The sequence below is a fragment of the Mixophyes fleayi genome, chromosome 4, assembly GCF_038048845.1.
Source record: "Mixophyes fleayi isolate aMixFle1 chromosome 4, aMixFle1.hap1, whole genome shotgun sequence".
NCBI lineage: Eukaryota > Metazoa > Chordata > Amphibia > Anura > Limnodynastidae > Mixophyes > Mixophyes fleayi.
The window spans coordinates 65634259-65648304 of record NC_134405.1 but is presented as its reverse complement, the minus strand read 5'-3'; the positions used below and the strand labels follow the sequence as shown (position 1 = coordinate 65648304).

General features: G+C 46.4%; 1 protein-coding gene across 2 annotated transcripts in view; it reads right to left on the bottom strand.

The window, feature by feature from the left end:
• KANSL3 (KAT8 regulatory NSL complex subunit 3) overlaps positions 1-14046 on the bottom strand; it is a 59774-nt gene that overhangs the window by 13449 nt on the left and 32279 nt on the right. For both annotated transcript variants that reach the window (XM_075207352.1, XM_075207351.1), the window contains exon 16: positions 789-962. In XM_075207352.1, coding sequence (XP_075063453.1) covers positions 789-962 — 174 coding nt within the window. The remainder of the gene's footprint in view (positions 1-788; positions 963-14046) is intronic.

Below are 14046 nucleotides of genomic sequence, written 5' to 3'. Positions count from 1 at the left end.
AAAGCTCTGAGAAGGGTGGGAACTTTTACATATATATTTGTCAATGTATAAGTAGCTCTTGTACTTTAGGTTTTTTATGGGCCTTTAAAATGAGATAATGAGAAGACAAGTAGTGTGCTAATGTGCTAAAGATCCTCTGTAGATAAAAAATGGGGCAGGCTTTGAGAAAACAGTTTAACATATTTAATTTTTTTTAAAATTAAGCAATATTTAAGTAGTTTAAAGACTATATTTAGGAAATGTTATACACATCTTTTAAAGGGTACGGATCATAGCAGATCTGTTCCAGAAAGTCATGTGATTTGCTTGCACTGACCTCTGTGGTCATCTGAAGAAAATAAACAGTGTAATATAGCCCGGTAAACATGTTCAACCCTACACTCCAAAAAGTACAATGGTTAAAATAATCTTCAATAATATTTAAAGCGGGTGTTCTGTGCTTCCTGCTATTCATCTTACAGTTACACTACATTCCTACACTAAATGTCACGAGTTGATGTTTCAATCAACCCCAGTAATTTATTTAACAGGCTGTGCTTATTACTGCAGAGTGATCTCAAAAGTGAAACTTTATCTATACAGAAGAGTTCTGGATGGTAATAAAAGTGCAATGAGGAATTCCTGGAAAGATGCCTGTATACTTCAAGACGCCAGCATTTGTACCAGAAAAACAACTTAGATAAGAAATCCCATTTCCTATAATCGTCTACCAGGAAACAGGTGCCTGTGGCAGTGCAAGGGTTAAGTAAGAAGCACATTCACAGTGGACAGTACATTGGTTTACAGACCTTCTTGTGCGACAGTGCTCCCTCCTACCGTTGTATCGCCATGAGAGACAATGGTCACTTTGATTTTGGCACGTTTAGAAGGCTTTATTCCAGGGCTATTTCCAGGGCTTGGAGGCCTCTTCAGGTGTCCTCTACTGTCCTCCTTTTCCTCCGACGACTCTGAAGAGACAGGAACTGGACACACAGAGAAAAAAATAAGTATGCTGGAACACATAACACAACTTAGGGCACTGGACAGTATTTTACATTGCTTACAGTTTATATTGTGGAATATCAGGGGAGATTAAAGACACAATGCACTGACACGTTTACTTATTTTACGATGTTGTGTAGAGGTTTTGTTACTGAATAAAACAATGTTTACATGAAAAGTTATTGCTTTGTAATTAATGAACCATATAATGTGAACACTTGGGGCACTGTTCTATTGGAGTCTATTTCTCGTAAATTAATTTTACCTTGGTCAACAAAAGATTTATAGCTTTAGCTAAGGGGCAATTTGTTCATAAATTACATTCTTGGAATAGAAAGTCTTATGCTTATGTGTTTTACTGATCTAGTATGGAAGAGGAGAGGAAAAATCTGACCTGATTACAAACCATGTACAATACAACCTTAAAGGTTGTCACAACAGTGTTGTCCTTTTATTCCATGTTTTACCCTACCTAAATTGAGCCAAACCTAGTTTTCTGACCGATGACAGCTGTTGATAACTCTGCCATGTTAATTGTAACCCAAAACAGCTGTCATGTTACATCCCCAATTTGATTAACATTTCTATGCAGCGGATTTAACTGTTGATTTGAACAAAGTATCAATATAGTAAACTCCTATATTTTATAAGACACTTCTTGCCAATTAAAATATGGAACTGCGGACTAGAGCAGCATGCACAACAAAACCACAGAAGATTGGCAAAAAGTTTTCACGCAAACATAGTAATACTCAAGGACCACTAAACATAAGATATAAGTTGCCTTACATAAACAGCTACAAACAACATTCACAAGTATATATAAAAGTTTCCATACACTGATAGAATGGTCAGTGTTTAACAATAAATGTATATTTTCTGTACAGCTACTTACACCTGTTCATTTATTTTCTGCAAAGGTGGCTGACAGTTTTAAATGGGATTTCCATACTGATAAACTCTAGAACATTTATACAGATGCATTTGCAAATATTGTTAGAACCCATTATGTATAAGCCAAGTTGTATTTTAGGTGAAGTTGTGGCGTGGTGTAGCTGGTGCCACAGTGTTACGTTGTGTGTGCATAAAAATTATGTTCAGTACTGATACATAAAAGTAACGGAGAGGTTCTTATTTTCATGTAAATGCCCTGCCTTCTTGGGTGGAAGAAGTATGTACTTATCAGCAAGACTTGTGTCCTCCTTTGGATATAGAAAATAAGAGGATTTTTATACTCATGATAAATATGTTTCTCTTTCACCCTATCTGGAGGACACTGCTACCATGGGGTTGTGTGAAGGGAGTGGAGTTTGGCACTAAACTAGTTAACTTGTTAATGTATGCTGCTGACAAACCCCTCCCCTCTGCAATACCCCTGTAGCCTTTTCAGTTTAAGTATAAAGACCAAAAGAAGGGGAGTCAAGAAGCCAGAGACCAAACAGCAAAAGAGCAGAAGGGAGGGAACGCAGTGTCCCCCAGAAGGAATTAAGAGACACGGATTTATCGTGAGTATAAAGATCCTCTTTCATCCTATCTGGGGGACACTGCTACCATGGGGACTTTCTAAAGCAGCCCCCTTAATGGAGGGACCGCTCTGATAGCCCGGCTCGTAGAGTACTACAGCCAAAACTGGCGTCTGCTGACGCAAAGACATTGAATTGGTAAAATTTTGTAAAGGTATGTACCAAGTGGCTGCTCTGCATAACTGGTCCACTGAGGCCCCATTTCGTGCCGCCCAAGACGCGCCAAGCGAACAGGTAGAATGAGCAACAATACGATCTGGCACAGGTCAGTTAGCCTTGACATAAGCCTGCTTAATAGTCGACGTAAGCCATCTAGAAAGAGATTTCTTGGAGGCCGGCTATCCTCATTTTGAGAAGTCAAATAAAACAAATAAAGAATCTTTGCGGCGAATATTTGATGTTCTATGGACATAGATTTGGAAAGCTCTGACCACATCCAGAAATTCCATAGAGCCTGTTCCAGAGGTTTGTGGTTCCTCTGTGAACACTGGAACCACTATTTCCTGGTTAACATGAGAACGGGAAACTATTTTAGGCAGGAAGGTAGGAATGGTTCTAAGAACCACCCTATCATCGTGAAACACAAGATATGGTTCGCAACATGAGAGAGCCCCCAGCTTGGAAACTGTACGAGCTGATGCAATGGCTAGTAGAAAAGCAACATTCCATGTTAAGAACCGTAACTCCGCAGACTGTAACGGTTCAAAGGGAGGTCCTTGAAGATATTAAGGACCAGATTAAGATCCCAGGGTGCCATGGGCAAAACATATGGAGGTTGGATATGCAAGAAGGTCCTGACGTCCGGCCAGGCGACGGTGAAAAAACACAGAAAGAGACGAAATCTCCACCTTTAAGGATCCCAGACGAAGGCCTCCATCCAGGCCATCCAGGAGAAAAGCAAGAAACTTTGAGAGGCATAAAGAAGCCGTGTGGCAGGTCCAGCTGTCACACCCTCTAATGTAGGTAAGCCAGATGCTGTGGTAAATATGAGCTGAGACTGGTTTTCTAGCCCTAAGGAGGGTGTCCACTACTCGTGAAAAGAACCCTTCGGACCTCCAAAGGTTGGCTTCAACAGCCATGCTGTTAAATTCAGCCACGGTAAGTACTGATGTTGGAATGGTCCCTGTAGAAGAAGGTCTTCTTGGAGAAGTAACCGAAGACCTGGACGTACTGCTATCAACAGGATTTCTGGATACCAGACCCTCTGCGGCCAAGCTGGAGCCACCAGTACGACTGGCAGTTCGCCCTGCTTGACTCTCCGAAGCAGAGATGGAGGGAACGTGATTCTTGGCCCAGGTCAAGATCTGAGTCACCACCTCCAGTGCTCTTGCACTCCTGGTGCCCTCCTTCCTGTCTGTTGACGCACGACCCTGCCGTGGCATTGTCGGACTGCAGACGGATCGGTTGGCCCTGCAGGATGGACTGGGCGCCGTGTAAGGCCTTTAACATGACTTTCAGTTCAAGTATGCTGATGGAGAGAGAGGTCCCCTGAGCGGACCAGAGCCCCTGAAGTCTCAAATGAAGGGCCACAGCCCCCTTCCCCGAAGGCTTGCGTCTGTGGATACTAATAATCCAAGACCATGGAGTAACGGACCTGCCGACTAGCAAATTCTCCAGGGCTATTCACCATCTGAGGGATTGTCCCGTCTCTGGAGACAAGCGAATCAATTGGCGTTTTAACTTCTGATGGGATCCTGTCCACGATACACCTTACCCAGGTATCGGGAGAAGAATGGATCCACCGCACCCGAAAGAGCAAGAGAAGGGCCCCCCCACCACAGAACTTCCGGGTAGGGGAAAAAGGAAGTCATGTAGACTGTTTGTTAGCCGCCTTGGGTCCAGGATGTCTGCCTGTCCAAGCCTGCCTACACCTCTGAGATCTACCGACGAAGCGAAAGGACTAAACTCTCCGGACCCTTGTCTTTGGGACAGAAATAATCTAGTTCAATTCTGGACCACAAACAACCGACCCCTGAAAGGGCAACGCCTCCATGGCTTTCTTTAACTCTGCATCTGCCTCCCATGATTTTAGCCAGAGAGTAAGTCTGACTGCTACAGCCCCGTACCAGGCTTTTTCTCCCAGCTACCTGGCTTCCAACGCAGTCTGAATATGACTGTGTCCATGACTTGTCTTCGTCTGGTAGCCGGCAGAGTCCACCAACAGCCCTGCCTCTGCCGTGCTGGGGGAGACTGGGCCTGCATGACACAGCTCCCGGTGCGGTCCTCCACTGCCCTGGAGCAGTTTGCTGTGGGACCCTGTTTGCTGTAAAGCAGCCACCAGGTGACCATTTGCCAGGAGCCCATTGTTGGAGAGGGGGGTCGCATGGGAGCGCCGTCGGCGCCCTCCTTGCTCTCGTCCGCAGTGTTCTAACAGAAGACATTGCTAGTGAAATAATTTCAGATTATATAAAAATAAATAAAAATGAAAATGTGGTTACAGCTGATCCAATAAGCAACAGTTTATCTCAGGACACAGAAGTAATAGCAAAAGTGCATTTTGTGCACATAATAAACAGATGCATTACTAGATTATCAGCAAGTATTAGACTACAAGGTGAGTAAGTTGGGATTTAGACATCAAAATATTATGAAATTACTAATTATACTAAGATAAGCAGATAACTGACAGTAGACAGGGAGGATGAAAAAAGAGGATTTATGTACTTACGTTAAATCCGTTTCTCTGATTCCGTCTGGTGGACACTGCTTACCATGGGTTGTGAAGGGGAGCACAGGAATTGGCTCCTAGCTAGTTAAGTTTAGCACTGCTGACAGACCCCTCCCCTCTACAATCCCCCTGCCCCTTCCTGTTCAGTTAATTAAAAAGCCCAAGGAGAAAAAGGCCAATCAAACAAGAGCACACAGAGAAAAAGCAAAAGGGAAGGATCGCAGTGTCCCCCAGACGGAATCAGAGAAACGGATTTAACGTAAGTACATAAATTCTCGTTTCTCTTTCATCCAGGGACACTGCTTACCATGGGGACGTTCTAAAGCAGCCCCCTAAGGGTGGGACCACTCTGAAAGCCCGGCACTACCGAGCGAAATTTGTAAAGGTGTGGACAGAGGACCAGGTGGCTGCCCTGCAAAGCCTGGTCTGCAGATGCCCCATTTCTCGCTGTCCATGACGCCCCTACCGATCTGGTGGAATGGGCCGCAAGTCTCTCTGGCACAGGACAGTTAGCCATTATGTAAGCTTGCTTAATGGTTGACGTAATCCATCTTGCAATGGACTGTTTTGAGGCTGGCCAGCCTCTTTTATTAGAATCATAAAGAACAAACAGAGAATCTGTACGTCTAATCTGAGAAGTTCTTTTGACATAAATGCGGAGAGCCCTAACCACATCTAACTTTTCCAGACTGTTGATCAGAATGGGAAGTAGATGAAAAGACCGGAACTACAATTTCCTGGTTCGGATGGAAAGCCGAAACTACTTTTGGAACGAAGGAAGGGAGGGTTCTCAACACCGCTCTGTCCTCGTGGAAAACCAGATATGGTTCCCGGCAAGACAGAGCTCCTAATTCTGAAACCCTACATGCAGATGCAATAGCTAAAAGAAAAACGACCTTCCAGGTACGACACCTAAAATCTGCCGTAGGTAATGGCTCAAAAGGAGGCCCTTTAAGCATATCCAGTACCAGGTTAAGATCCCATGGTGCTGTAGGCGGAACGTAAGGAGGCTGAATATGTAAGACTCCCTGAAGAAAGGTCCCGACGTCTGGCAAGTCCGCTAATTTCAGGTGAAAGAAAACTAAAAGCGCTGAAACCTGAACTCTCAATGAAACTAAACGGAGGCCAGCTTCCAGCCCATCCTGAAGAAAAGCCAACAAGCGAGGGAGACGAAAGGAAGATGTGTGACAGGACTTATTTTCGTACCATCTAATATAGGCTCGCCAGATACGATGATAGATGCGAGCCGCAACCGGTTTTCGAGCTCGCAGCATAGTGTTGACTACACTGGGGGAAAAACCCCTAGTTCTCCAGAGGCTGGCTTCAACAGCCATGCCGTTAAACTGAGCTGAGGTAAATTCTGGTGACGAAAGGGACCTTGGAGAAAAAGGTTGTCTCGTGACGGAAGACGATATCCTTGTCCCACCGCCATGGATATTATGTCTGCGTACCACACTCGACGCGGCCATGACGGAGCTATTAGAATCACCGGCCGACCACCTTGCCTCACTAGTCTGAGTACTCTGGGAAGCATGGGAATCGGGGGAAACAGATAACCCAACCTAAATTTCCATGACATGGACATCACGTTCACCGCTATCGCTAAGGGGTCTTTTGCCCTTGCACAAAACCTGTGAACTTTTTTGTTGTGTCTGGAGGCCATGAGATCTATATCCGGAAGACCCCACCTCTGAACTAGAGACTGAAATACTTCCGGGTGGAGGGACCACTCCCCTGGCATCATCGCATTGCGACTGAGGTAATCGGCCTCCCAACTTTTTATTCCTGGAATGAACACCGCCGAGATTGCTGGAACGTACTGTTCTGCCCAAAGGAATATCTGAGCTGCCACTCGCATTGCAGCTGCACTCCTGGTTCCTCCCTGTCTGTTGACGTAAGCCACAGCCGTGGCATTGTCGGACTGAACTCTGACTGGGTGGCCCTGAAGAAGAGTTTGGGCCCCTCGGAGGGCTAAAAGAATTGCCTTCAACTCTAATGTGTTGATTGATAAGGCTGATTCCTGAACTGACCAAGGCACCTGGAGCCTGAGGTGCAGGACCACCATTCCCCAATCTCTCAGGCTGGCGTCTGTTGTGGCTATGATCCATGACCATGGAGCAAAGGATCTGCCCACCGCCATGTGATCCTGATTCAGCCACCACTGGAGCGGCCCGAAGCAGCTTTCTCCTAAAACTTGCATCCCTAGAGGCAAACACATTAAATCTGTAAAACTTTGTGAAAGTGTGTACAGAAGACCACATGGCCGCTTTACACAATTGTTCACTGGAGGCACCATGGCGTGCCGCCCAGGAAGCACTTACAGATCTTGTAGAATGCGCCCGTAGATTATCAGGGACAGGCTCCCCAGCCCCGTTGCAAGCCTGGCGAATAACAGCCGTAATCCACCTAGCAATGGTCACCTTAGAAGCTGGCCAGCCTCTTTTGTGAGCATTGTAAAGAATAAAAAGATCCTCAGTTTTACGAAATTTCTGTGATCTTTTAACATAAATTCTCAAGGCACAAACCACATCAAGATAACGAATAGAGTCATCGTTATCAGAAGACGAGGAATCAGTTAGAGCCGGAATGACAATATCCGGATTCAGATGAAACTTAGAGACAACCTTTGGAAGGAAGGATGGCTTAGTTCGAAGAACTGCCCTATCCTCATGAAAAACTAGCAGAGGAGGCTTACAAGACAAAGGCGCAAGCTCTGAAACTCTGCGTGCCGTTGAAATGGCTAAAAGAAAAACCGTTTTCAAAGTAAGAAATTTGAAATCTACTGAATTCAAAGGCTCAAATGGAGGATGCTGTAAAGCCCTCAACACCAAATTCAAATCCCATGGTGGAACCGGAGGAATATAAGGAGGTTGAACATGAAGAACACCCTGAATGAAAGTCTGCACATCATGTATAACAGCAAGTTTTCTCTGAACGAAAATTGAAAGAGCTGACACCTGACCCTTAAGAGAACTAAGACGCAAACCTGCATCCAAGCCGTTCTGCAAGAACCTCAGTAACCTGGCCAGACGAAAAGAAGATGTAGGATACCCCATCTTTTCGCACCAACCAATATATGACCTCCAAACACGATGATATATTTTGGCTGAAGCCAGCTTTCGAGCACGAAGCATGGTCTGAACCACCCGTCTCGAAAATCCCTTAGCTCTTAAGATCCTGGCTTCAACAGCCACGCCGTTAAAACCAGACGATGCAAACCCTGATGACAAAAGGGACCCTGGGTTAGAAGATCTGGGCGAATTGGCAACCGCCACGACCGACCTCCTGCCATGAAGAGCAAGTCGGTGTACCAAGCTCTGCGCGGCCAATCTGGTGCTACTAGAAGCACTGGAACCCTCTCTCTTCACCTTTTGCAGTACTCGAGGAAGCATAGCTATCGGAGGAAAAAGGTACACTAAGCGGTACTTCCAAGGAACGGACATAGCGTCTACCGTGACTGCCCCGGGATCTCTTGCACGGGAACAGTAGCGGGGAACCTTGTGATTCAACCGAGATGCCATCATGTCGACATCCGGTTGACCCCATTTCATCACCAACTGTTGAAACACCTCCGGATGGAGAGACCATTCCCCTGGATGTAGAGTCTGCCGACTTAGGAAGTCTGCTTCCCAATTTTCTACTCCGGGAATGAATACGGCCATGATTGCCGAAACGTGAGCTTCTGCCCACAGAAATATCCTGTGAGTCTCCCTCATGGCCAGAGGACTCCTGGTGCCGCCCTGATGATTTAGATATGCCACTGTTGTGACATTGTCTGATTGGATCTTTACTGGCTTTCCCTGCAGAAAATATTGCGCACTTTTTAGAGCGTGAAACACTGCACGCAGTTCCAAGACATTTATTGGAAGCTTGGACTCCTTCTGAGTCCAAAGCCCCTGAAACTGAGCCTGAAGACATACAGCCCCCCAACCCCAAAGGCTGGCGTCTGTTGTAATTAGAATCCAATTCCAAATGGAGAACAAGCGGCCCCTGGAGAGAATCTGCCGGTGTAGCCACCAGATCAGCGACTGGCGCGTCTGCGGAGACAGGTGAAACACCTGACTCGCCAGATTTCGATGAGATTTGTTCCATTGCGACAGAAGTTCTAACTGAAACTGCCGTACATGAAACTGAGCAAACTGGATCGCTTTGAATGACGATACCATCTTGCCCAGAAGCCTCATCGCAAAATGAATGGATGGCCTCCTTGCCATCAACAGGGATTTCCCCATCCCCTGTAAGGCTAAACTCTTGTCCTGAGGAAAAAATACCCGTCTCAGACGGGTATCGAATAGAAGACCCAGAAACACCATCTGCTGTGATGGGACCAACTTGGATTTCTTGAAGTTGATAATCCAACCGTGCGACTCCAGGGTTTGGATTGCTACCTGAATGTGTAACATTAGCTTCTGCGAAGAGTCTGCTTTTAGAAGCAGATCGTCCAGGTAGGGGATGATTGTAATCCCCTTGGCCCTTAGCAAAGCAGCCATCACCGCCATGATCTTGGTAAAGATTCGTGGAGCTGTGGCGAAACCGAACGGAAGAGCCTGAAACTGGAAGTGCTCTGACTGAACCTCAAACCTCAGCAGGGACTGATGACCCTTCCAGATGGGCACATGGAGATATGCATCCTTGATGTCTAGAGCCACCATAAATTCTCCCTGTTCCATGCCAAGAATTACCGAGCGTAAAGATTCCATCTTGAAGCTGGGCACTCTGTTCAAAGCCTTTAGATTGAGAATCGGTCTGAAGGAGCTGTCGGGTTTTGTCACAAGAAAAAGATTGGAATAAAACCCCAAACCTCTTTGAGAATGAGGAACCGGAATAATCACTCCGGCAGACAGAAGGGATTGAATCGCCTCTGTTAAAGCCAACCGTTTTCTTGGGCACGACGGAAGCCCCGTGGTGATAAACCGTCTGAGAGGGAGACCGAGCAGATTGATCTTGTAACCCTGGCTCACCACTCCCCGAATCCAGACATTGGTAGTGGAATGACACCACCGATCCCTGAACCGCAGAAGACGGGCTCCCACCACTGACGACAATGGAGGAGCAAAATCCCCGTCATGCACACTGTTTGTCTGCTGGCCTAGCAGCTGGATGACGCGCCAACCAGGCCTGACGTCCCCGCTGCAAAGCACCTCTAGGGTTGGATGTCTGACCTCTGGAGGATTGTCCTGAGGAATACTGTCCTCTAGACCTACCTGCGGAACGAAAGGCCCGAAATCTAGACATCCTCTGCTTGGGAACACTGACCGGGAGGAAAGTGCTCTTACCTCCTGATGCCTGACTAATAAAGGAATCCAGCTGAGGACCAAACAGAACACCTCCTGAAAAGGGAATGGACTCCAGAGCCTTTTTGGACTCTACGTCAGCCTCCCAGGACTTTAACCAGAGAGTCCGACGCGCTGCCACTGCCAAGGCAGAAATGCGCGCTGCCATCATCCCCGCTTCCATTGCAGCTTCACCTAAATAATCCGTTGCCCTCTGAATCTGTTCCACTAAAGGAATCAATTCAGAGGATGGCCTGCCAGCCAACAAACCCTCAGACAATTGTTCCGACCAGCGATCAACAGCTTTGTTAACCCAAGCTGATGCTAAAGCAGGCCTCAAAGAAGCGCCCGCTGCCACAAAAATGGACTTAGGAACGGTTAAACCTTCCAGTCTGCACCATCCTTAAGAGTGGCCTGGTTAGGCAGAGGGATAGTAGTTACCTTTGCCAACCTCGCCACAGCTGCATCCACCTGAGGAAGCGTCTCCCATTTAGCGAGAACCTCGGGGGAAATGGATAACACGACTGCAGTCGCTTAGTCACCTGAAACTTCCTGTCTGGAGAAGACCAAGATTTCAACAGCAACTGCTCCAAGTGGGGAGAGGCCGGAAAAACCACCTCCCTCTTTTTGCGTCTTTCAAAAAGAGAGGATGCAGAAGCTTCAGGCACTTGGTCCTCAGGAATATCAAGTACCTGACGCACCGCCTGAATTAACTCTTCCACACTCTGACGATCTGCTGGGACCTCCACCAGAGAAGCAGCATCTATGTCAGAACCCAGCGGTAACTCACCCTCTTCCTGGGAACCACAATCAGAATCAGATTCATGTCCCAGAAAAGAGGCGGCCACCCGCCTCCGTTTACTTGAGGAAGGCGGAGTGACCGACTGCATAATCCTCTCCAAGGAGGAAGAGACCGCTACCAGACCCTGTACTGAGGATGCAAGACCCTGCACCCAGGCTGGTTCTCCAGACTGCACTGGAGCAGCAACAGGTAAAGCCTGAACTAAGGAAGCAGAATCAGAAGATTGAGCAGCCTGAGACTGTACCTTCTGAGCAAGCAGTTCCACTGTATTAAATAGAGACCGAGCCCAAGCAGGCTCCTCCGTGTTTGAACAGACAGCAACTGTTTCACCAGGAGTAGTCTCCGTGGGCCGACAGGACACACACAGAGCCTGTGTTCCTGACTGCCCAGACGGTAACTTAACATGACATACAGCACAGGTGAAACTTAACATAGAAGCACCAGCCCTGCCACGTGTAGATTTTTCCCTCTCAGACATGTTAAAAGATGGGACAAAACAGTACAGTAAAATGCACACAATACAGATAACAAGCAGCACACAAACTACAAGAGAAAGTGAGCCTGCAATATAGCCAAAAGCTACTTAGTGTGTAAAAATACAAAAGGCTAAACACACCACCCCCAATCCTTTACCTTACAGTATACAGGATAGAAAAGGGGAAAAGCAGGAGCTTTAGAAATGGCTGCCTATTCAGGTGTCCACACACAAGGAGTGAAAGACTACCACTGGGGAAGTGCCGAAGAGTAAAACACACCCCCCCCCCTCCTCAGGGCCCAGCTCTGGACTGGCTAACATTTAAGACAGACAGACAACTCCACCAATCCACAGCCTAGCAGGGCTCACTGAGACAGTGACCCTTGCCTGACCCTGTTCCCTGAGCTAAAAATAGAACTCTTATCTCTACCCAATTAAACAGACTACTTTTAGGAAAAAACAGCCAGCTCAGGGAACCCACTGCGATTTCTAATGTCTCTCTCACAGCACTATGCTGAGAGCGAGTTTCACTTACCTGCTGCCAACCCTCCAGACGCAGTGTGTGCAGACAGCATGCTCTCTGTACAAGGAGGACAGACCCCAGCCACCACCGATTGTGTCTGGCTCCAATGGAGGGTTAAATAATCGGGAAAGGGAGCAGGCAGACAAGGAGGACCTACACGCCGCCTCCGCTCCCCCCCCCCCCCCCAGCCAGCGCACAGCCGTCCGTGCTGTGCGCTTCACAGACCTCCCCCATCGCTGCCTCACACTCTCCCCGCCGGCCGCAGCCGCGGGAGAGGAGAATGAATGACTTTGCAGCGGAGGGTCTGAGTGACAGCCGACTACGCGGCTCAGCGAGTCGCCGGCTGTCAGAACTTGGAGACACAGTCTCCGCCATCATTTAAATAATAAAATAAGAAAAAAGTAAAACTGGCTGCTAAGCAGCCCCGTGCACAGCCCGCTTCGCCGAGCACTTGAACTAGACTGGCCTCTAGCAGGAGGTGGGGTATAAAGGGGGTGGAGCCAGAGTTTTAGTTAACTACAAGTTAAAGTGCCAGCACTCGCCTGCCCTACTCTATACCCCAAGGTCCCGGTGTCCCCCAAGGGATGTGAGAGAAAAAGTATCAGGCTCAATGACTAATTGCGGACATGTTTCACTAAAACAACTCATACATCATTGATTTGCCTTATAAGAATATAAACTATCATACTTATTTAGGACACAATACTAATCAATATTTCATTCATAACAAAGGTCTGCAACCAAAAAGCTGTTTTCATAATTTTATCTTATTCTTATGTTTTTTGGTGCGCTGAATTAAAAAATGACCACCGTTTATTCCTAGGACGTCAGGTTTTTTCACAATCGAAATGTGCCTTGGTCAAACAGGTAGCTGGAAATCGCTAAATTTCAAATTCATCATACTTAGGGGAAAAAAACTGAAATGAATGTTTAATGGTCCTGATGGTGATCACTGCATTGTTGAGTGTGCTTGCTAGGGCCTGTCCGGACATGTTCTTTCATGCATTAACTTGTTCTCTGATTCCTCCACAATCTTGTATTTCATTTCAGTCGTCATCCTGCTATTGTCTTTGTGGTTCAAAATTAGCGCAATGCCTCCAAGAAAGTGTGTAAATTCGCCTGACAGTTTCTGTTTCATATGTGGAGAGTTCATGGTGAAAAAGCAGCAGTTGAATATTACGCATTTTGTTAAGAAAGTTTATTTTGTTTATTTTAAATTAAAACTTGGTAACCAAGATAAAGTTTGGGCTCCTCATAAAGTATTACATACAGTAGAGACCGACAAGATCACTGGAAGCAAAAAAATTGGCCACCAAGAAGTCTAGTTGTTGGTGAAAAGAATGTTCTCAGAGATACATTGGTACCCCCTGAGAAGGTTTTATTACCATCACTCCATATAAAATTAGGATTAATGAAGCAATTTGTTAAGGCACTTCCCAAAGATAGCGAATGCTTCAAGTACTTGGGATCCAAGTTTCCAGGTTTAACGGAGGCAAAACTGAAAGAGGGGGTTTTTGTTGGCCCGGATATTAGAAAACTCATATCCGACAAAGACTTCATCAGTTCAATGACTCCAACTCAAAAAGAAGCGTGGGTTGCCTTTACTGTGGTCATAAAAAACTTTTTGGGAAATCAAAAGGACCCAAATTACATGGAAATGGTGGAAACAATGTTGAAAGCGTTCCACAAGCTTGGTTGCTCCATGAGCTTAAAAGTCCATTTTTTCAACTCGCACCTTGACTATTTTCCTGAAAATTTGGGAGTAGTGAGTGAAGAGCAGGGAGAACGTTTCCATCAAGAT